The following is a 27345-nucleotide window of genomic DNA, read 5'->3' as shown; positions in this document are numbered from 1 at the left end:
TCATTGTCTGTGCTGACCTGGTGCTAAGGGCCCGGGACGTGGCGTGGAGCCCGGGACGTCTGTGGGTCGCAGGAGGGGCTTTTCCTGTTGACCCTTCCCGGGTTCTGCTGGCTGTGCACTGTCACAGGAGGCAGGGTGTCACTGACACAGTCACCTCGGCTGTGCACGGAGGAACTGGGATGGGCAGGCTGTCGGCAGCTCGTGTGCAGCTCTCCGGCCCCTTGAGACGGAGGAGGAGCAGAGCCCAGGCATGGCATCACGTGTTGGAGGATGTGCCCAGACGGCCCCTGTGAACGGGAGCAGTTAGGGTTTCCCAGGCAACGACACACGGAGCACCTGAGCTCCCCGAAGAAGGCTGCTGCGGGCTCCCGCCCCCGGTGCTCTTGGCCGAAGTGAGGGACAAGGTGTGTCCACATTTCTTTGTATGATCGACCATGGGTTTTTGTTTTGGGTAAGTTGCCTAACGTGTGTCTTTTGCCAGTTTTCAGTGTTGGTCTTTTTTGGTGTTGATTTCTTCTTAAAAAGACGTTGAAGTTTGAGCTCTTTTTCCCCCAGACGTGTCGGTAGCACAGAGGGGAGCACAGCCGCTGCGCTCTGCTAGCCCGTCCGGGTGGTCCATGGGAGGCCCGGCCGAGCTGCGGACAGTGGCAGCTTTCTCAGCGGCCGTGGGGAAGAGACGGAGGGAGTAGAGGCCACAGGCTGAGCAGAAGGCAGACGGCATCCAGGCAGCCATCAGTCACGTGCAGGAGGGGGTGCGATGCAGAATTGTCCTGAACTACACGCTGGAATGGTGCTTTGAATGCGGGTGTGTTAGGGGACACTGTGAGCTGGAGACCCCACAGCATATCTCCTGTGCCTTCAGCCCGAGAGGGCCAGGCTGAGGCATCCGGTTTTGCCTGACGTGGGACACGCACCTGGTGGGCCTCAGCAGGCACCGCCAGCCAGGAAGGCCGTCCAGACGCAGCCTTGCCCCTTGCGTGGCACAAAAAGCTGTTTCTCACCCAATGTACGGCCACAGAAGACAGAGAGGGCCTCTAGCCCCTCACCACGCGCCCCTGTTGATGGTTCAGGTCTCTGTACGAGGAACTACGTCTGCTGTAGGACACTTACCGTCTGACTGCCAAGAGCGTGTGCCGTAAGTGCTGTCCTTCGACCCCCAGGCCCCCCGTAAAATGTTGGTATTTGTGCCCTGTGACCTGCTGAGCTCAGACCGGTGGTCGCTGTGCAGACTCCCACGTTGTCCACACGCAGCTGGAGTCCGGGCACACTGTCGGCCTGGGCTGGGGCCTGTGGTGCCACGCCAGCCGCAGACGTGGGTCATGCTTCCCTCTGATGGAAGGCTTTGTCTTTCCTCGTGAGTGCGAGGGTTCCGTGTGCTTCCTGTAGACGCCTTTATCAGGTTGGGGCTTAACCTTCTAGTCGTACTTTCGTGAAGATTTTTTTTAATCATAAAAGAGTGTTGGATTTAGTCATGCGTTTCTGCGTCTGTTGAGATCACGCGGCTTCATCCTACATCCGGCTTGTGTGCTACGAAGCATCGATTGATTTTTCTTCCTTTAAGAGGTCATATTTAAGTGACCTCCACACCCACTGTGGGGCAGAGACTCACAATCCCGATGTCAGGGGTTGTGCGCTGCACTGACGGAGCCTGCCACAGGCCCCACATTGGCTGCTTTTTGCACACGGGACCATCCTTGCCTTCTGGGCTGAAATCCCACTAGGTGGTCGTGCTAAACTGTCCTTTTCGTACCGACTTGCTGGTTTGGGTTCGCTGGTTCCACACAGGCTTTTTCATAGGGGATCTCAGTCTGAATTTTTTGGGTTGTTTTCGTCCTGTTGTGGTGTCAGCGTGAGGACGTCCCGACTTAGGCAGACTTAGGATGAGCTCGCCTTGGCAGTGGTCGCTCGGCTGTTTGAGGGCAGAGTGTGAGCGGGACCCCGTGTTACTCTGCTTCAGACGCTCAGTCGAGCTTTAGGGCTTGTGCTTCTGGACGAGCAGCTTCCTTCTTGGAAGATCCTTTCTCTCTCAGAGGCAAAGGCCCCCCACGACAGCCCGCCGTCACACGGACTCTGCTGCTTGCCCCACAGTGACCAGCAGGAGGGCGTGCTGTCCTCTGAAAACCAGTCTGAAGAGGCAGAAGATCCCGTGTTTATGAAATACAACTTGAATTCCTCCGTGAACTGTGTGCCGGTGCATGCTTGACCCCACCCTCCACCCTTGGTCCTGCCTCGTGTGTCAGACGCTGCCTAGTGAGAGGCCCGACGGCTTGCACAGGGTACCGGGAAGGCCATTAGGATCTGCCTGTCCTGGGCGCTCACACGTCCCCATTCGACACTAACTTCCCGGCTCCCGCCCTCGGCCCCCGCCGCCTCCTGTTGCAGTGGGGAATCTGACTACCCTGGATGCAGGATGTCCCCGGAATCATCTGGTACTTGGCCTTTTGTGACCGGCTTGTTTCCCTGAAAGTCATTTCTCAGGGTCCATGCACGCTGTGGCCCGTCTCAGGATGTCCTGACTCCTCGGGGCTGAGCCGTGTTCTGTTGCACGGGCGGACCGCAGTTCGTCTGTGGAGACGCTGCTCTGAACGCGGGTGTGCCCGTATCTCTCCGAGATTCTGCTTCCCCTTCCGTTGGATAAACACCCAGAAGCAGACTCGGTGCGTCAGATGCTAATTCCATGCTGCTCTTACTTCTAGCAGATCCCGGACGACGTTCCACAGGCGCCGCGGTCGCATTCCGGCAGCAGCGCGGTGCCGGTCTCTCTCCACGTTCTCGCCAACACTTCTTCTGGGGCGGTCGCCATACGGGGACCATTCTGACAGGCGCGAGGTGGTGTCTCCTGCGGGTCTGGGTTTCTGTCCCCTTGGTGATTAGTGGTCTGGAGCCCCTTCTCGTGTCTGTCTGTCGTATTCGAGGTCTGTTCAAGTCCTGTGCCCATTCTGTTGTGTGTTTTTACTGTTGCAGGAGTTTCCTGTATGTTCTAGACACTAACTCCTCACAGGCTTATGCGTGGAAGATGTGCTCCCCTGTTGTGCAGGTCGCCTGTTGTTCCTTGACGCACGCAGGTATCAATTTGATGGAGCCCGTTTCCCTTTCTCCCAGCATTGGCCGACCTTTTCATCTCCTGAGAGATCATTGACAAACCTAAGGTCATGAAACTTTCCGCTTTTGCCCAGAACTTTTACAGTTTTATTTAGCTTTTACGTTTAGGCCTTTGGACCACTAAGGCCATACTTGTGTATGGTGTAAGGTAAGGCCCCACTTCATTCCTCACGTGTGGACGTCCACTTTTCTCATCACCATTTGCTGAAAACACTGCCCTTCCCCCACTGAATGGTGTTGGCACCTTTGTTGAAAATCATGATTGTGTATGTGATAGTGTGTTTCCGAGCTGTCTGTCTCGTCCCATTGGTCTGTGGGTCTCTGTATGTTCTTACGCTAGGACAAAACTATTTTCATTACTGTAGCTTCATGGTGAGTTCTGAAATCAGGATATGTGAGTCCTCTAACTTTATTCTTTTTTAGGATTGTTTTGGCTATTTGAGATCCCTTGAAAGTCCTTGTAAATTTTAGGACTTTTTCTATTTCTGCAAAAACTGCTAGATTTTGATGAGTGCATTTAATCTACAGATCACCTTGGGTGATGATGTCATCATAAGTCACACAGCCACAGGCACGGTGGGTTTTTCCATTTGTCTGTGTCGGCTCTGATGGCTTTGAGCCACGTTCTAGTTCTCAGTGTACAATAATTCAGCCTCTGTGGCTGAGTTTATTCCCAACTATTTTATTCATTGTTGCTGTCGTAAATGAGATTTTCTTAATTTCCCTTTGCAGTTTCTCTTTGTTCAGGTATAAAAACACAGCTGTTGTTTTTATATTGATTTTGTGTCCTGCAACTTTCCTAAGCATGCCTATTCTACTTTTTGGTGGTGGCTTTTGGTTTTCTTGGAATTTTTTTTTGGGGGGGTGTAGAGCCTTCAGGGTTCTCTGCAAATACAATCGTATCATTCATAAGTAGTTACACTATTTAGGGTTGGGACGCCTATTAGTTTTCTTGCCTAATTGCTGTGACGATGCGTATGTAGTGGCAGTGGGGAGAGTGGACTTTCTCATCCCGTTCCTGACCTTAGAGAAGATGCTCAGTCTCTGCTCACCAAGTAGGAGCTTAGCTGTGGCCTTTTTCTGTCCCTTAGTAAGTCAGGGCAGGTTTTCTGTTCTGAGTTAGTGTTTTTGTTTTTTATCAAATGCTTTTTTCTGCATCAATGAAAATAATGTTTTCCTTCTCATTCTATTAATGCATGCAGTGAATTATCACTTGGTGGGTTTCATCCTCTATTGAAAGTGGAGGATTGATGTCTCTCCTGCCATCCTGGAGCTGCCTGTTTCCTCTTTCATTCTGTCACTGCTCCCTGCAGGTATGTTTGTAATTACCGTATTTTCTTGATGAATTCCCAACTGTTTTTTATTTAAACTTGAAGATGAAATTCTAGGATGTCTGGGATTCACTGTAATATCATAGCTCAGTCCGGAGTACCTATATGAGACAAAATTGGATCATTGCTGAGGCCAGGAGGGTCGCTCACCCAGGAGTTCATAGCAGGACTCAGCAGACCTGCTCTGTGAACACGCGGGGCCTTGTGGGCCGCGTGTCCCTCCTCCACGCGCTCAGCAAAAGCCCGGACGGCAAGCAGCCTGTCCACGAGTGCGCGCGCTGTGTTCAGTCAGACTTGACCGACACCAACATGCGTTTCATACACTTTCCATGTATCATGATACAGGAGTAAGTTTTTTCACCATTTAAAAATGTAAAAATAGGGACACCTGGGTGGCTCAGTGGGTTGAGCAGCTGCCTTCAGCTCAGGTCATGATCCCAGCGTCCTGGGATCGAGTCCCACATCGGGCTCCTTGCTCCGCAGGGAGCCTGCTTCTCCCTCTGCCTCTGCCTGCCACTCTGTCTGCCTGTGCTCACGCGCTCTCTCTCTCTGACAAATAAATAAATAAAATCTTTAAAAAAAAAAAAAAAGTAAAAATAATTCTTATGGGCCATGAAAAAACAGTTGGTGGCCCAGATTTGGGTAGCAGGCCATAGTTTTGCCATTACTTACATTTTTCATTTCTTTTATATGTTTGACACTTAACATTTTATTTTTAAAGTAACTGTTCTCTTTCTCTTTATTAAAAAGTAATAGATGGGGCACCTGGGTAGCTCAGTGGGTTAAAGCCTCTGCCTTCGGCTCAGGTCATGATCCCAGGGTCCTGGAATCGAGCCTGCATCGGGCTCTCTGCTCAGCAGGGAGCCTGCTTCCCCCTCTCTCTCTGCCTGCCTCTCTGCCTACTGGTGATCTCTGTCAAATAAATAAATAAAATCTTTAAAAAAAAGTAATAGATGTTCATTGTAAAAAGCTTTTTTAATTTTTTTTTCATTTTTTTAAAGATTTAATTTATTCCTTTGATGGAGAGAGACACAGCAAGAGAGGGAGCACAAGCACGGGAAGTGGGAGAGGGAGAAGCAGACGCCTTGCTGAGCAGGGAACCTGATGCGGGGCTCAATCCCTGGGATCACAACCTGGGCCGAAGGCAGACCCTTCACCACTGAGCCACCCGGACGCCCCTGTAAAAAGTTTTCTAAAAAAGTACATAGAAAAATGTAAATGCTACCCATGATTCTGTCTGAGGTAATTATTCACATTTAGATAGATTTCCCCAATATTTCATATGACTTTCGAAGCCACCTAAGCTCTTAACCAAAAAGGGAAAGAAACAGGAGGAAGCGACGCCCTTGCGGACACGTGGAGTTGTGCGTTCCTGACGGGGCTTCTCCTTGTTGGTTCCTTAGGAAAGCGGGGCTCCTCGCGGGCAGCTTCTCCGTGCCCAGCTTTGAAGACTCCTTACGGAACAGAAGCTCTTGGCGTCTCCGGCTCACCTCCGGCACCAGCCCTGAAGCCTCCAGGGAGGAGACTTCTGAAATTCTAGTTTCCAAAGGAGAACAAGCTTCACTTCTCAACGCCCTGAGGGAGTCGTATTTCCCATCATCCTTCCCACTTCAGACTCGTTCAGCTCTCTTGAAAAGTTAAGTTATCTGAACTTTGTACTTTTTAAAATCTTGTCAATATTTTCCTAAAACCCCAACACTCATTTTGACTTACTAAGGAAATGACATTCAGTGGAAGTCAACCCAAAGAGACCAGTCCTGGTGACTCTTGGGGAAAGCTGAAATTCTATCCAGCCTGTCTCCCCTGAAGACAGTGTCTCACCCGCAGTTCTGAAAACCACGTCGATGACACACATTTTTCCACCCAAGGTGCCAGGCTTGGTGTGTTCTAAGCGTAGCTGCTGCCGGACACACGGGAGAGACTGTGGCCTGAGAGGCAGAGGTTTTACGGGCCTCGCAGTGCGATCAGAACCCCAGGACGTTCTCGCACAGACCGTGCAGGGGGCACCGACGGGGGGTGTGCGATCCGTCAGAAGCCGCGGCAGCGGAGAAACACGGCGGGCGTGCTGATGCCGGCGCCCACCCCGGGGGGGGCTGTGTTGGCAGGAAGCAGGGTTCCCGAGGCCCCAGCAGGGCCCAGCAGCCTTCAGCCCCGCCTGCAGTGCCGGGAGGACAGCCCCCTGACGTACCGCACTGGACACGGACGCCGTGTCGCGGGGGCCCGACGTAGCTTATGCGCCATATCCTGGTTTTGAGGAAAAGGTTACGAGGAGCTAGACGGACATTGTCAGCCAGCTGGGGAAGTCCGTGTCTGTGTGGGTGTCTGTAGACTGCCGGTGAGGAGCGCATGCTGGTAGCGTAAATTTAGGGTTGAAATGTCACGATGTTTGTAACTTAAACACTTAAAGAAACCTGATTTTGAAACAGCCCAGCCAGCTACTGAGGGAGCCACTGTCGGACTGCACATCACCAAAGGTGACGGGAGGAGGGCGGTGTGGGTGCTGCGAACCTTCCGGGGGGTCTCTGATAGCCCGGACCCTCATGCCAAAGCCAGCCCTGCGGCCACTGGGGCCCCTCCTGCCACGGCCCCAGAGGCCTGACCACTGCCCACCCTCTATAGGTCATGGGCGTTCTGTTCTCTCCTGCCCGCATGGGATGTGGGTTATCTGGGACGACGTCCCTGTGACTCCCCCCCACCGCAGCTGACAGTCACGCCGTTGGCCGGGTTCCCTGTGCTTGGTGGCTGCAGGCATCAGCCGTGTCAGCTGGGGGGGGGGGGTCTGTCCACCCACACGCCACAGATCCCACGGCCCCGGGGAACCTGACCAGCACAGACTGCCCTCAGCTCTGGTTTCTGGGAAGGTGGAGGCACGGGGGCCATGGCGGGGCAGGGTGGGGGACAGACCTGTGAACCCCTTGTACATAGTAGGACCCCGAGGACAGGACTGGAGCGCAGGGCCGCCCCCCCAACGTACCTGCACCCCCAGATCCCCAGATAGCAGAGCTCCACTGGCTGCGGGAAGTGTATACCCGTCTCCTCTGGAACAGGCCACTGTTCCTCGTGGACTTTCCTCTAAGAGATGGTGATGGAGTAAAACTGCTGTTGCTGGGACGCTCGCGGCTTCTCCACTGTGTGCGGCTCTCAGTGCCCGACCCCAAAGTCCGCTCAGAGCACGGGCACCCCGCTGGCTCCCCACAGACTGGCCACAGTGGAAGCCGGTGGCTCCACTGCTCGGATATGCAAAAGGTACGTTCTGGACACTTTGTCTCCTTGTGTTGTTTGCATTTTAAAATGAGGGTTAAGGTATCAAGAAAAGTGCCATCAGCTTTCAGTGACTAAAGCCACTGCGAGCATTCACCTTAAAGTCGATGCCGAGGACCACGCAGACGAGTAACGAAAGAGGAAATGTATGGTACTTTTATTTTTTTAAAACTTCAGCTGAGAATGAATTCTACTTTCTTCAATGCCAGTCACTTCCCTTACAAAATAAGCAACAGTAGAAGGAGCACAGACCACTGGCCCTTTACACAGTGATGTCATGTGTTCACAGAAGGCAGACAAAAACCCCAAAACCACATTCTCTCGCTAACCCGTGAACATCACACAGCTGCTCGGTAAACTCGATCAAGAAAAATACTTTTCTCCCAAAGCACAGCAATAAATATATTAAAAAACCACAAACATACTTATTTTCATTTAGGCTGAGACAACAGAAGAAAAAGCTTGTTTTTACATTAATCTTTGTAATAAGAAAAATGTGATTTACAGTGCGTATTCCAATTCCGATCTGGCTTTGTCTTCAGATGTTCGGAAACAGTATTACGAAGGCGTGTCGCCAGCCTCGTGTCACAGACTCGCACAGAGGTGAGTTACAGGCACTTAGCGTTGCCACACGGGTGTGCGGCCACCTGCCGCGGGGCTCGGGTTCCAGACACAGCGCCTCCAGCTCTGGCTCTGACACGCGTGCCCGAGTCCAGTCAGCCTGAGCAGGGCCGCAAGGCCACTGCCACCTACTGACCCCTTTCCCTGAGGACTTGTTCCAGCTTCCCTGTGTCACCAAACGCCCCCAGCATTTCACGTCCTAACAAACTTAAGACCTGCCCCCGTTCAGAACTCAGTCAAGTAAGTTCCTCGATCTACTAAAGAAGGATGGACAGATGGGCGGATGCTGTTACCGTCAGGAGTCCTGGCACTGGGCCTGCGCGGGGTCCCACAAGTGTTTTCCAAGGGGGGGGGGCTGTGTTTTCTCACAAGAGGTAAGCACGGTGTCGCTGGAGGTTTTATTTTTAACCAAAAAAACTTCTAAACCTTTTCCTCCAAACCACCACTGCCTCAGGCAGCCATGGGCACCGCCTGCGGACACGGCGGTCCTGCCAAGGAGCCCTGAGCCCAGTGCGTGGCCTGTCCTTGCTCGGCGGCCACGGCAGCTGGCTCACTAGGAAACCAAACACCTGCACAGTAGAGAAAAGAGGCACTTGCAGTATTTTATATAGTTTAAACTCCATCAGCCAATCCGTGCTTCCCAAGAGTAACTGAGAGGATCGAGTTGCTAACCTGACCCACACGTCCGGCACTCTTGAGCCTGCAGCCACACAACAACACGCTTTCGGCAGAACGTGAAGATCACAATGTGGATGTCTGGGACGAGTAAGAGGAGCCCTAAAGGAGGAACCACTGTCCCCGTCCTCCGTGCTCACGGGAGACTCCTCCCAGCGCAAGAGGTGAAGGTAAAGCGGAGAGTGGCATCTCATGCTGCACCGGATGTAACCTTTGCTTTCCTGGTATTTGTGATGAAAAAAAGTTGAATTCGCTGGGTCGAACGCAGTTTAACATAACCTTTGGAAGAGTGGCTTCACGGCTGGATCGCGGGCTTCTGGGAGCAGAAGAGGGCCCGGCCCGCCGCTACAGTCGAGTGTCATGGACACACACGGACACATATGGACACACACGGACACCACATGCAGGACACGGGGGGGGCCACGGAGGGGAGGACAGCAGGGTGCAGCTCACGGGACCACGCCCAGCGGCGCTGTTAGAGGCGGACGCTCCCCAGGAGGTGGCTGGGGCTCCCCTCCGTCAGCCCGCGGGCAGGCCCGTGTGGACGCGGGCAGGCGGGGAAGGCGCTCTGCTCTCGCCCTCACAGAAACACCAGGGCAGCGGCGGGCGTGCAAACGGCGTGAGACGGCACACTGTGGGGCCTGCACGGAGAGAGAGAAGACGCGGGGCCACGGTCGCGGTGGGTGGGGAATGCGCGCTCCGCGCACCTGTCCCGTCTGCCGGGGCCGGACGGTCACTCCAGCTCCTCCCACTTGTCGGTCAGGTGGCCTCTGCTCTGCCGCCGGATGCCGACCAGCTTCCCCGCCGACCGCAGGCTCCAGCGGGAGCTGTTCCCTGAGCTCGCCAGGCTGCTGGACTTCCTGCGGCCCCTGCTGTCCTCCTGCCGGCCGGGCCGAGGGGGGCGGCCGCTCGCCGTGTCCCCTGCGTCGGCCGTCACCTCCTCGAGAGCCAGTGCTGGAGGCTCCCAGCCTTCGATCTCATCTGGTTTCTTCGGCTGAACGTTCGGTTTTAAAACCAGATTGTCCCAAAATCCAGACTTCTTCTCGGTCTTCAGCTCTTCTCTTAACCGTAAGTTAGTTCTGTGGGAGACAAGACAGCCGTGTGTGGGTGACCCCGCGATCCGGGACCTCGTTCGGGTCTGCTGTGCACACAAGTTTTAGTCATTTATAAAGTAAACGCAAATCTGCAATTATACCTGAATTAAAATTAGTAAAGTAAGTCCCTGCCTATTAACGAAGCTGGGGGAGCCGCATCTGAAGGAACACTTGGATCTACACAGCCAAGAGCGAGTTTTCACACAAGGAAATGCTCGAGTGTTCGAGCCGAGCGGGTAGCAGGAAGCTGCGGACGCGAACGAAGAGCCGGGCACCAACACCCCGTTTACCGAGCCGTGGCCACGGCTGTTCACACGTGCGGCTCGCCCGTCCGAAGCTGCCAGTGGGTAATTCGCTCAACACAGCTGAGCCTCAGACCCTGGGTGGGGAGAGGACTCGACAGCAGGGGCGGGAGCCAGGCCGGCGGACCTCCAGCCCCAGAGCAGGGCCGTCCCCAGGGTGTCCCGGCGCACGCACAACCCAGGCCGCAGCCCCGGGCAGATGCCGACCCCGGGGCCCCGGGCCCACAGCCCCCCATGGGGGGCGGGAGGGAGAGTGAGGAAGCGTCCCGGCCGCGGGGCTGGAGCAGGGCTGCCTGGCGCCCTTGGCCCAAACAGCAGCGCCTCGTCTGCGGCCAGGCCCACCGGCTCACCTCCCCTCACACGCCGTTGGCAATCCGGCTCAGCTCTCAACGACTGTATCTTTTCATGTTTAAATATACTTTAAAAAATCCTGCTTCTAATAAACAGCAATGGGCCAGTTTAAATATACACAATTTTCCAAAAATCTTTTCCCCACCTTGATTTTCTGCAGTTAGTGAACGTCTCACACGTGCCTAGAGGCTGTGTGAAGACCAAGTGCCATTTCCAACTCTGAGCTCAAGAGCTGGTCTGGGAAACCTTTCCGTCATCCCGTGAGCTCTCAAGGGGCTTCCGGGGGCACCCGTGACCCTCTCCCCGAAGCGCATCCTCCTCACGTTCTCCTGCCGCAGCACGAAAACGAGCGCAGCGCGCTTGTCCGCTCCCCGCCCGCCGCCGCCCGCTCCGCCCTCCCGCGGGCCCGCGGACTCACCCTTTGGACTTGGGGGATCTGCATCTTTCCAGCAGGTGCTGCTCGTCGTCTTTACTGAACAGAGAAGTCACTTCCTTCCAGCCTCGGAAGCTTGCTCCCTGGACCTGCGAGAGAGAGAGGAAAGAGGAGGCTTCTGGGTCCGGCGACCGCAGGGCCCCGAGCGAGCCGCCGGCGCAGGCCCCGCCCGCCGCTGCTGAGCATGTCCACGCGGTCCCCCTCACGGCAGGGTCCCCGCTCCGGAGCAGGGGCGCTCGGCTCGCCCCACAGCCTGAGTCAGACGGGATGCCACACCCGTCGGGTGGCGTCTCGGCCTGCATGTCTGGCTCTGTGCGGGTCCCAGGGTCTGCAGTGACACGAAGGAAGGAACGGGCAGGGATGTCCCTGGGCCAGGTGCCTCCTGACCCGTGAGCTCACAGGGCGCCCGGGGTCACACAGCAGGGCCTGGAGGAGAGTGACTCTAATGCTCTGAGACACAAAACACGTCACGGGACCTAAAGCAACCCCAGAAACCGGACCAGGAGGCGGTGCGACACCCCTGGCGGCCACGCCCGAGAGTCTGACGCCACAGAAGCCACTTGTGGGGCCTTGGGGAGGCCCGTGACCTGGGGCCGGCTGTGGCAGGCAGCCCGGCGCCCCCCGTGATGCGACCGGGGGTGTGACCGGTCAGGGCCATGCAGCGGGAGGACACTTGGCCACATGAACCAGGAACACAGGCAGACTCACGTGGGGGTCCTCGGCAGAGGGGGTTCTCAGCAAGACAGGAGCCCAGGGCAGACGGCCATACTCCGCGGCTGAGACTGAAACAGCCCCGGGGAAAGAGGAGGACAGATGTCCGCTGAGCACTCAGGAGCCCGTGGGTGGGTGGGCACCAGGCCACAGGCATCAGCACCCCCCCCCCACCCCGCCGCAGGACCTCCAGGTCCACCAGGACCACCTGCCCTGCTCACTCCGTGCTGAGCCACTCGGGGCAAGGCCACGTCTTTCCCTGGTCCCACAGCTCCGGGGGGCATGGGGGGCGGGGAGTGCGACCCACACGTGCCAGGGGCCACCCCTCAGCAGCACGGCTGCTCCGTCCCAGGCCCTGTGTCGCCCAGGAAGTTCCGGGGGGATTCACAGGGGTTCACAGAACCCTCAGCGCTTAACTTAGTCTCTCGGCCACATTGGGGGCCCCTCCTGAGGCCGGGAGCTCAGGGCCCCTCTCTAGACGTGCACGGACATGTTGGACATGGTTTGCTGGGTGCTGCGGCAAGAACAACAAGTCTCCTGAGGGGCTGGGTTCTTGCCCATCACATGGTGCCCCGGGGCCGGGTCCATTGGCCACCCCACCCCCACGCCGTGGCTGCTCCAAGGACACACACCACGTGGGGGTAGACACACATTCACAGCACTTCTGGGGGACACCACCCAGGAGACCACCAGCCACAGACATCCTTGGGAGCTCCTTAAGGCGGAGGGGACGGAAAGCGGGCAGCACGCGCTGGCCGGGGGCGCGGGGCCCGCCCAGCAGAGCTGCAGGCGGCCCAGAGCACCCCCGTGGCCCAGACGCAGGAGCAGCCCAAGGGTCCCGTACTCATGCGTGGGCCCTTACTTGGCCGTGAATGACGCTGGGGTCCTACTGGCAGGGACAGCTGTGCCAAGAGGAAGCTCAGTACCCTCTGATCTGCCCACATACAGCCAAAACCCCAAACTCCTCCCAAGAACTTGAGCCACGCTTGCCCGGGGGTGGGGGGTGGGGGGAAGGCCGGCGTCCAGGCCACAGTCCGCCCCGGGGGGCAGGGCCGGCAGACGGGACGCGCAAGAGTGGCCCCAGAACTCCTCATAGGCAGAGACGTTTCCGAGCGGGAGGATGTTGGCCCCACGGGGTGTGGGATCACCTCACAGCTGACGAATATCCCACCACCAAGCCCACGCGTAAGCTCCCAGGCCGCCGGGGTCCCCGTTGGTCAGCGAGCGGGCCGCGGGGGGGGCCAGCAAACCCCAGCCCCGCCCGAGGCCCCGCAGCTAGCAGTCCGAGGAGTGGGGACCGCAGCACCCAGGACACGCGGCCCTCCCTGCACCCTGCACTGGGGGGGGTGCACATACGCCCAGACCCGCCCCCTGACGGGCAGCCACAGGTTCCGCCGCTCCCCACAGCACGCATACGGTCATGGCTGCGACAGGGCCGCAGAGGCACCGTGAGTGACCAGAGAGAGTGAGTGACACGATCTCAGGGCAGATGCGTCCCTGGAGAAGGCGGAGTCAGACGCTAGGATGGCAGCGAGACCACGAATGGCCACAGGGGTGCTGGGCGCAGAGGGGACACTGCCGGCACACAGGCCCCGGCTCGGCCGCAGGGGAGCTGCTCTGCGCGACTCCAGTCCTGGCCGTGTGGTCCGCACACCATGTTGGCCGCAGGCTCGCACGCACCTTCTGTGTCCTGGGCCAGGAGGGGCCCGAGGGATGTCCCACGTGTGCTCGACATGATTCAGTTACCCTGCAGGTCCCAGCCGGCCCAGCCTGACCTCCGGGGAGCCCCCATCCCAAAGGCCGCTCAAAGGCACACCGGCGACCGGGTCCGCTCCTGAGCGCGGCTGAGTCCGGCAGGGACCGCGGGGTGTCTTCGTCCGGGGGCAGGACACGCTGTAGCAGGCGAGACAGGCCTGGCGCCTCCTGGAGACACGGGACCAGGCTGTAGAGCTCTTTACTACTGAGGTCGGGCTCGGGGAGAAGCTACAGCCAGAGAAATGACGACCAGGCCCGTTCTGTAACTGAGTGGCACCCAAGACCTGCGGCTGCAGAAGTGAGTCTGAGCCCAGAGCCCAGCTGCACCCCACTTCTGGCCCCGTGAGGAGAGAGCTGTGAAGCATCCAAAGCCGGGCACAGCTCTTCCTGCCGGAGCGCCTCGGCAGCCAGCCGCTTCAGGCCGAATGGCCTTTGGGGGCAGCATGAGATCCAGGACGCCCTCGAAGGGCGCCACTGGCCCCTCAAGAGTCGAGCTGCGAGGACAACCGTGAATGCGCGGCGGTGAGCGATCACACGGAAATGCGGAGCAACGCGCTCAACAACACGCAAGCAAAGTGAAAAATAAAACAAAAAAGGAAACCACAAAACAACCCAGAAATTGTAGAAATGAATTCTCTCTGAGAAGAAAAATTCAAGGGCTTCAGCAGCTGACCTGACGATGCCGAAAAAGAGCGAGTGACCTTTGAAACTAGCCAACTACGAGCAGAAAGAAACACGCGTGAAGAAAGCCTGTGGGGATTATTGCCACGTTGTGGGAATTTCAGGAGAAGAGAAAGAGAAAGTATATTTGAAACAATGAACGCCTCCGACCTGGGTCAGAAGTGGACATCCGGGTCCACGAGGCCCAGGGGACCTCACACAGCTGAACCTGCGGCGCGCTGCGGTGAGCTACGGTGCCGTGATTGCGGCCTCCGAGACGGAGCCTGGATTGCTGCAAGACGAAACAGAGGAGTTGCATCTAAGGACCCACCCTGGCCGGGGGCACTTCTCACCGCAAACTCTGGGCCAGGAGAGAATGTGACGACGAACTCCAAGTATTTACAGACAGAGAAAACCCTGTCAACCGGGAGCTCTAGACTGACACAGCTGTCCTGCGGAAGTGAGGGGAGATCAGCACTTCCCTTGACGGAAGTGGACAGAGCTCACCGCCACGAGGCCTGCCCTCCGTGACATACTGAAAGGACTCTTCTAGGCAGAAATAACAAAATGCCAATTAACAGCATAAAAGCATGAGAAGGGAACATAAAGCTCACTGGTGAAGGTAAATTTATAGTCGGTCACTTCTGTGATGCAATCATGGCGGTACAGAATTCACTCACAACTTTAAAGGTTAAAATATGGTAAAAATAACCGGAATTGTAATATTCCGTTATTGGATACACAGCCTTGACAACTGGAGGAATGCTACTGAAGGTATCAGGAAACCATTTTACAAAATCCTCACGAAAACCACAAGAGAAAACCTGTAGCAATTACACAAAAGAACATTATAAAAAGTTAAAGCATACAGACACTGAAGGACGTCAGAATACAAAAAAAGGAGGGCAGGATAAAAAGCAAGGAACAATGTGTCTACAAAACAGCCAGAGAACAATCTAGAAAATGACAACAGTAAGTCCCTATCTACCAATAATTCCATGTAAAAAAATTAGATTCTCCAACCAAAAGACATATAATAACTGAATAGAAACACAAGATCCAAAGATATGCTGCCTCCAAGAGGCTCACTTTAATCATAAAGACACACATGGATGGAGATTGAAGGTGCAGGAAAAGATATTCCAGGCAAAAAGTAGTAGATATCTTTAGATCAGACAAAACTGACCTTAAAAGTGGTAAAAAGAGACAGAGGGGTCACTATATAGTAATGAAGGGGCCAGTCCACCCCGCAGACGTGGCAGTTGTGAGCATTCCCGCAGCCAGCGGCCGAGCACCTGTCGTACGAAGCAGAAGCGGACACTGCGCAGTACCAGCAGGGAAGTCAGTGCCCCCCGTCAGCCAGGGCCCCTCCGCTCGCTCAGTGAGAGAACAGGATCTGAACCCCAACAGACCCGCAGACACACGCAGCATTCGGACACACACGTGGAGCTCTCCTCGGACCGCCAGCGTGTAAAACTAGAACACAAGGACGAAAACGGGAAACTGGGAATCAAAAAACATTCTTCTGAACAAACAACGGATCAGAGAAGATATTTTAAAGGGGAAATAAAAGATTTTGGGACAAAAATGGAAAACAACATACAAAAACTTGTGGATGTGGCGAAAGCTGTTCTGAGAGGGCGTCCATGCCCACACCAGGGCGAGCTCGGTGAACGCGGAGCCCAGGGCGTCGGGAAGGAGCAGACCCAGCCCGAGCTCGGCGGAACGAAGGACACGGTGAGGCTCGCGGAGAGGGGCGCGGGGAGCTCCAGCGGCGGAGCGTCCACCTTCAGCTTGGGGTCATGGTCCCGGGCTCCCTGCTTCTCCCTCTGCCCCTCCCCCTGCTCGTGTTCCGTCTCTCTCAAATGAACACGTAGTCTTGAAACAAAACACAGATTTTTACCACAGCAAGGAAAATCCCATCGAAGCTGAACGGCGATGATGAGCCGCAGCATTTCCATGATGAGGGCGAAGGGAACAGAAAAGGCAAACGCCTCTGCAAACCAGAAGCCGGAGCGCGAAGCACGGCATTCCGGGGGCTCCACGACGGCACAGAGCTGCGGGCGCCAGTGCAGCCTGGACACCGTCGCGCCAGTGCTTCATCAAAGCAATGTAATGCGTGTACTTTTCTTTTTTTTTTTTTAAGATTTTATTTATTTATTTGACAGAGATCACAAGTAGGTAGAGAGGAAGACAGAGAGAGAGGAGGAAGCAGGCTCCCCGCTGAGCAGAGAGCCCGATGTGGGGCTCCATCCCAGGACCCTGGGATCATGACCTGAGCCGAAGGCAGAGGCTTAACCCACGGAGCCACCCAGGCGCCCCACCCGTGTACTTTTTCTAAAGGTATTTACACGTAGGCCAGGAGAGAAAGGTAAAGATCTTTGTTAGGCAGCCCACTGTTTTCTGAGGAGGAGACCCTGTTGTCATTAACGGTGCGGAGACAGAATCCAATGTCAGCGTTTGGGTTGATCTCACAAGGTCTGAGGTGAGCAATCCGGGATGTGAGCCGCTGTGGGGGTCCTCTCAGCCCTGCCATCGCCCGCACGTGGCCTGCATCGCCCCACAAAGGTGGAGGAGGGTGCCTGGGAAGCCCAGGGCCTCGTCCTATCACGGCGGAGTGCGAGTCTGCGGCCCGGCCTCTGCCGTGGGAAAGGGCAAGGGGAAGCTCCGCTAAGCCTGTCACTGCCCCTGGCCTGCTGCAGACCGTGGGGGCCCCAGTTACTCCACTCCAGGCTGTCCAGGCGGAACTGGCACCCCCGGCCGTCACACAGCCGCAGGGGCAGCTGGAGCCAGGCCATCGCTGCCATTCAGATGGAATTTGAAAAACCCCAATTTTTTTTTTCCAAACCTGAGAAATCACCAGTCTTCCTTTAGATGCACCAAAGTTACCGAGGAATTGGTAATCCTGGAGAAAATGGACTTCACAGCCAGTGCAGGGCCCTCCTGGAGGACGGGGTCGTCGGGCCGCAGGGACAGTTTGGACGGCGCCGTCAGCCCCACATAGCACATGCCTTGGAAGGGCCGGAGAGGGGCACAGCCCATTGCCACTGTCACAGAAGCCCCACTGCGGCACTGGGGCGGCCCAGGCCTGAGCCCTACCTGTGCTCGCTCTCCCCCCAGAGGCTGTGCAGGTGACCCCAAGGCCATGCAGTGACGAGCAGCCCCACACCTCCTTGGGTGCCAGTAAGCATGACCCAGGCAGCTGGTTGGCCCCGGCCCCAGGCTCTGCCCTTCGTCCACAGCATGGGCCTCTGCCATTTCCGCCCAAAGCCCAGGGTGGAGGCAGCGCTGAGGACTGTGGGGCCTGTCCCCGCTGACCTCTGTCCCCGGTCTGGTCGGCGCAAGCAAGAAACGCCATGGAGAGCCTTCAAAGCACAGCAGAAAGGGCGGTCATGCTGTCTGTACCCCGGTGCCCCCTGTGCCTCCAGGGGACCACTGCCCTCGGCCGCTTACTTGGACAGCAGTGCGCACGCTGAGGGACCCCTGACCCACGACGCACACGTCCACCATCAGCTGCCGCAGCCCCACAGGGACCAGCCCACCGGCTCACCCACACCCGTGTCTGCAGCGCTCCTGCTCCAGACCCGACCACGGACCAGTCCCCGCAGCTCCTGCGTGGGCGCGGAAGGCACGGGATGCCTGCGGCGCGGAGCCCAGCATGTCCCTCGCACGGCTGGTGGGAACGCGAGCCGGTGCGGCCGGCATGGAGGGTCCTCAGACAGTTGAAAGCAGAGCCGCCCTCCGACCGGCACTCGTGCTCCGAGGTGTGTATCCAAAGGTTACAAAAACACAAATTCAAAGGGATACATGGGGGTGCCTGGGTGGCTCCGTGGGTGAAGCGTCAGCTTTTGGCTCGGGTCAGGATCCTGAGGTCTCGGGACCGAGTCCTGCATGGGGTTCCCTGCTCGGCAGGGAGTCGGCGTCTCCCCTTCCCACTGCCCTGCCTGTGCTTTCTCGGACACGGAACAATTAAAAACAGAGACCGACGCACGCACCCGTGTTTGCAGCTGCGTCACGACACCTGCGCGGCTACGGCCGTTGCCGCGTGTCCGCGGACGGACGGACCGACGGAGACCCAGACGGACACCGCGCAGCCTTGAAACCACGACGTCGCGCCGGGGCGGACCCGGAGGGCACGAGGCCGCGCGGTCAGTCGGAGGACGACACCTGCTCGGGGTCGCGCACACGCACGGGGCGAGTCGTGGAGGAAACCCGCGGCGGGGGCCGGGGCAGACGGGGGTCCGGGGCAGACGGGGCGCCGCGGGGCCGGGGTCGGGCCGCAGGAGGGGCTCACGCGGCGCCGACGGGCGCGAGTCACAAACAATTCCGAAGACGCCGCCACCGCGGAGCTTCGTCACACGACCGGTGGGACAGCGGGCGACCCGGGGGGACACGAGGCTTCTGCGGGGAAAGTCTGTGCGCGGCGGCGGGGGACAGGGACCGGGGCTGCGGCGGGGGCGACGCACGAAGGCTGAGGACGGCGGCGTCGGACCCTCCGGCCCGGCTCCGGCTCCTCATTTGCCCGGACTCCGCCGCAGCCGCCGCCCGACGGGCCGAGCCCCCGCACCCGGCCGGCGCGACCCTCCCGTCCGCCGCCCCTTCCCGCTGCCCGGGCGCGCGAGGCCCGAGGACGCTCCGCAGCCCGAGGAGGGAGGGAGCAGCGCCGGCCGCGATCCTAGACGGGCGAGCCGGGGCCGCGCAGCGCGGGGCGTCGGGCCGGAGACGGGGCTCGGGCGTCTGGGAGCCGCGCGGTCGGGCGGGGCAAGGGCCGCCCGGAACGTCGCCTCCGGTACGGTCGGTCCCCGCGGGGCTCGGAGGCGGCGCGGCGAGCCGCGGTCAGTCCCTCGGAGCGTCCCTCGCGCCCCTCGCAGCCCCGTCGAGGCGGGCGGTCACGCGCACGGCGGGGAGGACGCAGCCCGGAGCCCGCACACCCGCCGCCGCGCTCCCGGCCGCGCTCCCGAGGGGACGCTAACGCTGACCGACCCGACGTGCCGGGGCTGCGCTGGGGCCTTCGGGGGAGGAGCTCCTGGGCCGCAGCCGCCCGAGGCCCCCGCGTCCGGCGGACGCAGGACGTCCCTGGCCCAGGCCCGAGGCCTCCGCCGACGCGGGGACGAAGCTCTACGGCTCAAGCCCCGGAGCCCGGCGTCGGCGAGGGCGAAGAGCGAGAACGCGCGCCGCGACGGGTCGTCCGGCCTTTGCCCGAGGAACGGTTTCCGCTACAAGAATCTCCGGCGGACGCACGTCGGGCATCGCCAGAAGCCAGTGCAGGTGCCCCGACTGCTGCCCGCGTCCCAGACGGTCGCGACCCCTTCGGCCCCGCGACGGGAATGCGCGGACGCGGACAAACCCGGCGTCGTCGGGTCATCAGTGCTCAGCGAGGCTTGGGCTGAGAATAAACGAGAAACGGACGATCCTAAAGACCGGACTTGAGCGCGGAGCGAGACAGCGCGTCCACGGCCTCCAACTCACACCACAGCTCCCCCAGGGCGAGCCCCGAGCTGCGTCGGCCGCTTCGCCCCAAACGCTGCAGGTTCACCACGTGGGGCGCCAGCGGGAAAGGGGTCAGCTCTGCCTTCTGCTCCCCGAGGCCCCGGCCACTGGGGCGGGGGCAGAAGGACACGACTAGTTCAGGCACCGAACGCCCCAGCTCTCCCCATGTGGTGTGGCATCTGGGGAACTGCTGGGCATGGACACGGCACATGGCGGTCACAGACACCCCTCACCGACGGCCACCTGCAGGCAGGCTCGGTTCTCCCTCCTTCCCGCCGCTGCCGCCGCCGCCCCCCCAACGGCTCCCAGGTTGCAGGGAGAAAGAGTGAGCAGCGAGTCACCCTGGAGGCCGTCCAGCCCTTAGAGCAGCCACAGGGGCACCAGGGAGCCAGGGCAGCGGGGGGCTCCCGAGGGAGGAGGCGCAGAAAACCAAACGGTCCAGTGCAACACTCTTCCCCGTCCTCTCCCGCAGGTGTCAGAACAGTCAGACCTGCCCGACCTGTCCGACGCTCCCCACCCCACAGCCGGAGGCGGCGCTAACCAGACCATCATGCCGTCCTCAGTGCCGCCGGCGTTCTCCGCATCTGCAGTCCTAAGAACTGAGCTGTGCGACACGTCACACGAAGATTCCCAAGATGCCCAAGGAAACACACAGTCAGACCCAAGCCGCTGCTGCTGTTGGTAAATCGCATTGCTGTTCTGCTTCACTGCTGAAAGATGAGCCTGATGGTAAATGCGTAAACACAGGCGCAGAAATACAGAGAATCAAGAAGTGCCTTCACTCAGGCCATCCTTCCCTTTGGAAACTACTGGAGACACACAAACACATCAAGCGGCAGCGATGCTAACCACCGACGTGAACAAACGGATTCAGCACTAATGGTGAAGGAGGGGTCCTGGCCTCGGATCACGCGGGCCCCCATGTGCCAGCCCGGGCTTGACTTCTCCACAGACCCTCGCCCACAGGCTAGGAGAGCACCCGCAAAAGCAAAATCAACAGCACCCCCACACCACACACCTTCTCCACCAAAAACTCCTTGAGACGATTTGCTGTACTAAATACTTCCAGTTAGAGGGAGGGCCGTGCGACTTACACCAAGAAAGGAGCGAACTGAGTAACGGAGAAGACAGCGGGGTCGGTCGCCCCGACGCCGTCCTGGGGCGCGTGCACACCCACAGTGCCCACGTCTGGAAGCTGCCTTTGCACGGCTTCAGCAGGGAAGAAGAATCGCCCTCCACCACAAGTAGGAGGAGCTCTGAAGACACGCGCCCCAGCCCAGCTGCTGGAAACCACAAGACCAAACCGGAAGGACAACTCCTCACAGCCTCTGGAAATGCTCCCGAGGACAGACTGTAACTGAAGAAGTGTCTACTTTAAAAAAAAGTCTACTTGAGAAAACCTTGTGGAAGTTCACAACCTCTATGGAAGGACCGCCTCTGCCGTATGTGGATGGTGACCGCTGTGTCCCTGCCCCTGGACGGCTTCAGCCAGCAGCTCCCCAGCGGAGGCTGGTCCTCCCAGCAAGCGTTTCCTCTCCTGAGGCTAATCCCCTGGAGAGATGGGGCCCCCACCCGGGGGACAGAGAGGGTACGGACTGCGGGGAATTCTACGGCCCTCATCCCCTCATCTAGTTCATGGGGTGACAGTTACACACAAGCAGGAACAAGCTGAGGGAACCCCAGGCATCTGCCCACCCTCCAGACATTCTGCTCCCAGAGTAAAGGAACCCCTCAGAGAGAAGCCTGTCATGGCGTCCACCTCCATCCCCAGAGCCCTGGCTCTGGGGCTGCCCTGGGACAGAAGCAGGATATAGCACAGAGCTTGACATCTTCTGCAGCAGGGCTCAGAGGCCGCCAGAGGCTAAACTGAGCTGGCTGGCTTGCAGAAAAGAACCGCGAATGAACCTAGTAAGAAAATATCCAAAGAAACAAAAGAACATTTCCCAAATCCACCAAACACCAAAAATCAATACATCCAGAAAGCTTGACAAGCTACAGGTAGGGTGAACACAGAGACCCACAAAAACACGTACAGTAAAAGAAAATCAGAGCGTTCTGTTTCACCCGCCGGCCGGTGTCCCATACCATACTACAGTCCGGATGCTAACCACCAGGAGTTCGTCTGGGACTCCACAGTGAAGAGACCTGATTTCAGGAATCCCTGGCCAGGGGCACTTCTGATGGAACAGTATAAATCAGGGGTTCCCATAATCCCTTCAGGTTCAATAACAAAGAAAATCTCACAGAAGGAAGGAGACCACTATGCTCAGTACTCCAGCAACCCCACATGGCACACAGCGGGAGCCTCCCTGCCTCCTCAGGGTGTCAGGCCCGCTTGTCACTCCCACCAGCACATCAGTGTGTTCACTGGTCCCAGAGCTCTACGGAACCCTGTGTTCGGAGTTTTGATTGGAGTCTCCTCATGTGGGTGTCACTGAAGAGAGCACTGGCCAGAGGCTGGAACTCCATCTCCAGGCTTCTCCCTTCCCCGCAGGAGGTGCGGGTGGCTGAGACTCCCAGGCCGGCCCTTCCAGGTAAGGATCCCCCATCTTCAGTCCCTTCATTAGCATAACGGAAACTCCTAACGCTCAGGAAATCCCAAAGATTTTAGAACCTCTGTGTTAGAAATCAGGGGCAAGGACCACATACATTTTTTTATTACACCACACAGGACAGGAGAACTCTTGAAAACTCCAAGAAAAAAGTGATTTAGTCACTTACCAAGGAAACTCTAGTAAGGCGAACTCTCCAAAAAAACAATGGAGGCCAGATGGTGGTGGGATAACACAGTCAAATAGCTCAACAAAAAGAAAAACCTGTCAAACAATATCCTATATCCAACAAAGCTATCTTTCAAAAAAAAGGAAGAAATAAACCAGATAAACAAGTTTGAAAGAATCTGTTGCCTTACAAGAAACACTAAAGGAAGTCCTTCAAGCTGAAAGCAAGTAACACATAGAGTAAGCAAATCCACATGAAAAAAAACAGCACTGGTAGGGGTCATTATTTAATTATATGTAAAACACAGTAAAAATAGCTATTTTTCTGGGGTGCCGGTTGGCTCAGTCAGTTAAGTGGCTGCCTTTAGATCAGGTTATGATGATCCTAGAGTCCTGGGATCGAGTCCCACATTGGGCTCCCTGTTCAGCAGAGAGTCTGCTTCTCCCTCTCCCTCTGCCCCCGCCCTGCTCCTGCTTTCTCTCTGTCAAATAAACAAATAAAATCTTTTTAAGAAGCCTGTTTTTCTTTCTTCTCACAGCCAATTTTAAAAAGACTGTAGACAATAATATGCTTATAATGTACTCTTGGACCTATAATACATACAGGTATGATGCATGTGTAATGCATTTGCCAACAACAGCATTAAAGAGGTGGGTGAGGAAAAACTGTGTTGGGCTAAGAAAAGGACCACAGACAGTAAATGATAAGAAAAAATTAAAATGTCACCTGAGAAAATATACACAATGCAAAGAAAGGGTCAGAAGAGGAACAGAAAAGCAAAACAGATGCAGGACCTAAAAACCAAACGTAAAATGGCAGATGGAAACCTGCTAGGGCAGCAATACTCTATTACACGTAAACACATTAAATAATCCAATCAGAGGCAGAGATGGTCACCCTGGATTTTAAAAACTGATTCAACTAAAGGCTGGCTGTAGGAAACATACTCTAAATTCAAAGATAAAAAGAGATTGAAGTAAAAGGAAGGGCGAAGAGAAGTCCTATAAACAGGAGCCACAGAAGAAGCTGGAGCAGTTGCATGGGTGGGTAAGAGAGACATTAAAATTTCAAAAGTTATTAAAGATAAAGAAATGTTATAATGATAAATAGATTGCCATCAGGAAGACATAAAGATTCATACTAACAGAACAAAATACAAGAAGCAAAAATAGGAGAAATAATAAATTAAGGGAGAACTAGACAACCCAACAATAAAAGATATCCACTATCCATAACGAATAACACTACACAGAAGATAAGCAACACAAGACATGACAACCACTATAAACTAACTAGAACTAATGTATCTATAGAACATTCTGTCTAGCAGTAGAATACATGCTCTCCTCAGGAGCAGAGGGAGTAGTGTTCAAGACAGAACATATGCCAGGCCTAAAGCAAATCTCAATACATTTAATAGGATTGGGACACCTGGCTGGTTCAGCTGGTTGAGTGTCTGCCTTCCACTCAAGTCATGACCTTGGGATCCTGGGACTGAGCAGGTGGGCTCCCTGCTCAGCGGAGAGTCTGCTTCTCCATCTCCCTAGGCGCCCACTCACTCTCATATAAAGCTCTCTCTCAAATAAATTAATAAAATCTTTTAAAAAATAATAGGTTGAAATCATTCTGAATAGGTTCTTTGCCAGCAATGGTATGAAATTAGAAATCAATAGCAGGAAAAACTCACAAATATATGGAAATTAAACAACGCATTCCTAAATAACCAGTGAATCAAACAAAAACTGAAAAAGGAAACCAAAAATAGTCTGAAATCAATTACAGAGAAGATACAACATTCTAAAACTTATGCGATGCAGCTAAAGCAGTGTTTACTGGAAAATGTTTAACCTTCAATGTAATAAAGACTTCAAATCAATAATCTAAACTTCTACCTTAACAATGGGGAAAAAGCAAAAAATAAAAAACCAAAATAACACAAAGCAGAAGGAAGGAAATAAAAGATCAAAGCAGAAATCAGTCAAGGAGAGAACAAATAACAGAGATCAATGAAAGCAAAAGCTGGTTTGTTACAAAGATCAGCAAAATTGACAAATCTTCAGACTGACCAAAGGAAAAAAGAGAGAGGATTCAAATTACTAGAATCATGAATAAACAAGAGGACATTATTACTGACTTTACAAAAACAGGGATAATTAAGGGACTCTGAGCAACTGTACATCAACAAATTACACAACACAGACGAAATCCCTACAATACATGACACTACCAAGACTGACCTGAGAGAAAACAATCTGCACAGATCTATAACCAGCACAGAAACTGAATTAGTAACCCAAAAGCTACCCCAGAAGAAAAGCAAAGGCCCAAATGTATTCACGATGAAGTCCTATCAAACATTTAAAAGAAGAATAAATACCATTTATTCACAAATTGTTCCAAAAGATATGAAAGGAAGAAATTCTTCATAACTCATTTTCTAATGGCAGTATCACCGTAATACCAAAACCAAAGATATCACAAGAAAAGGAAATAGACCAGTATTGCTCCAAATATAAACAAAATAATCATCAACAAAATACTAGCAAACTGAATTGAACAAAAAGTAAAAAGAATTATGTACCATGGCTCAGTGGGAATTATCCCAGAAATGCAAGGTTGGTTTGACATCTGAAAATCAATTAATACAATAAAATCATTTCATGAAAATAAAAAACAAAAATTATGTAATTATCTCAAAAGCTATGAAAAAGCATCTGATAAAACCCAATACCTTTTCATGATAAAAACATTGAACAAACTAGGAATAGAGGAGAATGTTCCACTGTGTCGAGGGTTATAAATGATTTCTAGTTTTTCCCTTAAATATGTGCGTGTACATTTTATATAAACATCCTACCTTGAGCATATGTAAACTTTCTAACCAGAAATTCTTTTTAAGACCCACTTTTATGTATTATTAGTAGTGCAAAGTCTGTTAATCTGACCTGCCATCTCATGTTTATATAAACGTATAAATTGGAAGGTAGTAGTCCATCCAAGTATCAGGCATAATGTGCATGTAGAGTTACAATAAAACCGTCTCTGTAGGCTCCAAGTGTGGTAGCAATAAGTTATAAGTGTTTGCTTTGCTTTTCATGCTGTTTTTTTAAATCAACGATTATTTAAAAAAAAAAAAAAAAACCTCCTCAATTTGATAATGGGCTTCTTAGAAAAACCCGTAACTAGTATCATTCTAAACGGTTAACTACTGAAAGCTTTCTCCTGAGATCAAGAATGACACAGGACGCCAGTCTCACCACTCCTGTATAACACTGTGATGAAAGTGTGAGCATGGCAATTAGAAAAAATAAAATAAAATAACAATAAAAATAAAATAAAATAAAAAGCAGCCAGATTGGAAAGGAGGAGGTACAACTATCTTTACTTTCATAACATCGTCTTTTACACAAAATATCTTAAGGAATCCACCAAAAACCTTTTAGAATAAATAAGTTCAACACGTTGAGAGAATCCATGATCAATATACGAAAATCAGTCGTTCCCATACACCAGCAATGATCAATCAAAAAAGAAAAGAAGATTCATTTACAAGCACACCAAGCAGAATACTTTGAAATAAATTTCACCAAAGCTGAAAATTTCTTCCCTGAAAACTATAAAATATTATTGAAATAATGTTTTAAAAGATTTAAATAAATGAAAACTCATATCATGTTCGGAAGACATAGCACTGTCAAGACCGCAATGTCCCTAATCTGATCTGATCTATAGGTTCAATGCAATCCCTTACCACAATCCTATCTGACTTCTTTGTAGAAAATGATAAAGTGGGGGCGCCTGGGTGGCTCAGTGGTTTGGGCTGCTGCCTTCGGCTCGGGTCATGATCTCAGGGTCCTGGGATCGAGCCCCGCATCGGGCTCTCTACTCCGCAGGAAGCCTGCTTCCCTCTTTCTCTCTCTCTCTCTCTGCCTGCCTCTCTAGCTACTTGTGATCTCTGTCAAATAAATAAATAAAATCTTTTAAAAAATAAAAATTAAAAAAAATAAAGGAATAAAATTAAACACTTAATTTAAATAAGTGTTAAATAATTTAAATAAAAATAAATTAATTAAATAAAAATTTAATAATTAAAATTTTAAATTTAATAATTTAATAAGTTAAATTTAATAATTTAAATTTAAAAATTTAAATAAGTTTTAAATAAGTGTTAAATAAGTGTTCTGAAACACTTAACAGAAAACATAGGGAGCAAATCTTTAAGATCTTGGCTTTGGAAAAGGATTCCTAGATAAGATACTAAACCAGAAGCAACAAAAGAAAATGATAAACTGGAGTTCATCATTATTTTTAAAAACTGTGCCTCTAAGGACACCATCAAGAAAGTGAAGTCAACACACAGAATGTGAGAAAATATTTACAAATCCCATCATCAGATAAGGACTTGAATCAAGAATATATGAAGAACTTTAACATTAATAGTAAAAAGAAAACCCAAGTTTTAAAAGTAAGCAAAGCATCAGAATAATCTCTGTCCAAAAGCTGTATAAATGGGCAATAAGCACATGACAGATACTCAGTACATCAGGAAAACAAATCAAAACCACAATGAGCTACTACTTCGACCCCCCTAGGATGGCTACAATCCAAAAGTCAGATAATCACAGGGGTGCGGAGAAACCAGACCCGGGGCACCGGGGAACTCAGCGGTGAAGTGGCTGCCACCACCTCAGGTCATGATCCCAGAGTCCTGGGACTGGGCCCCATGTCGGGCTCCCTGCTCAGTGGGGCACCTGCTTCTCCTGCCCCTCTCCAGGCCCGGCTTGTGCCCTCTCTCTAACAAAATCTCTTTAAAAGATAAATAGTTAATTCAAAAAATT

At 54.0% G+C, this 27345-nt stretch overlaps 1 protein-coding gene across 1 annotated transcript in view; it reads right to left on the bottom strand.

Moving 5' to 3' along the window:
• Window positions 1-7830: 7830 nt before the first annotated feature.
• Window positions 7831-27345, bottom strand: part of TDRP (testis development related protein) — a 44350-nt gene continuing 24835 nt past the window's right edge. The window contains exons 7-8 of the mRNA XM_032328920.1: window positions 11156-11259; window positions 7831-10069 (exon numbers count right to left, since the gene is read on the bottom strand). Of these exons, the coding sequence (XP_032184811.1) occupies window positions 9724-10069; window positions 11156-11259 (450 nt within the window). The 3' untranslated portion in view covers window positions 7831-9723. The remainder of the gene's footprint in view (window positions 10070-11155; window positions 11260-27345) is intronic.

This window comes from Mustela erminea, chromosome 21, assembly GCF_009829155.1.
Source record: "Mustela erminea isolate mMusErm1 chromosome 21, mMusErm1.Pri, whole genome shotgun sequence".
NCBI lineage: Eukaryota > Metazoa > Chordata > Mammalia > Carnivora > Mustelidae > Mustela > Mustela erminea.
Note: the sequence above shows the minus strand (reverse complement) of the source record. Positions and strands in the feature narration are given on the sequence as shown.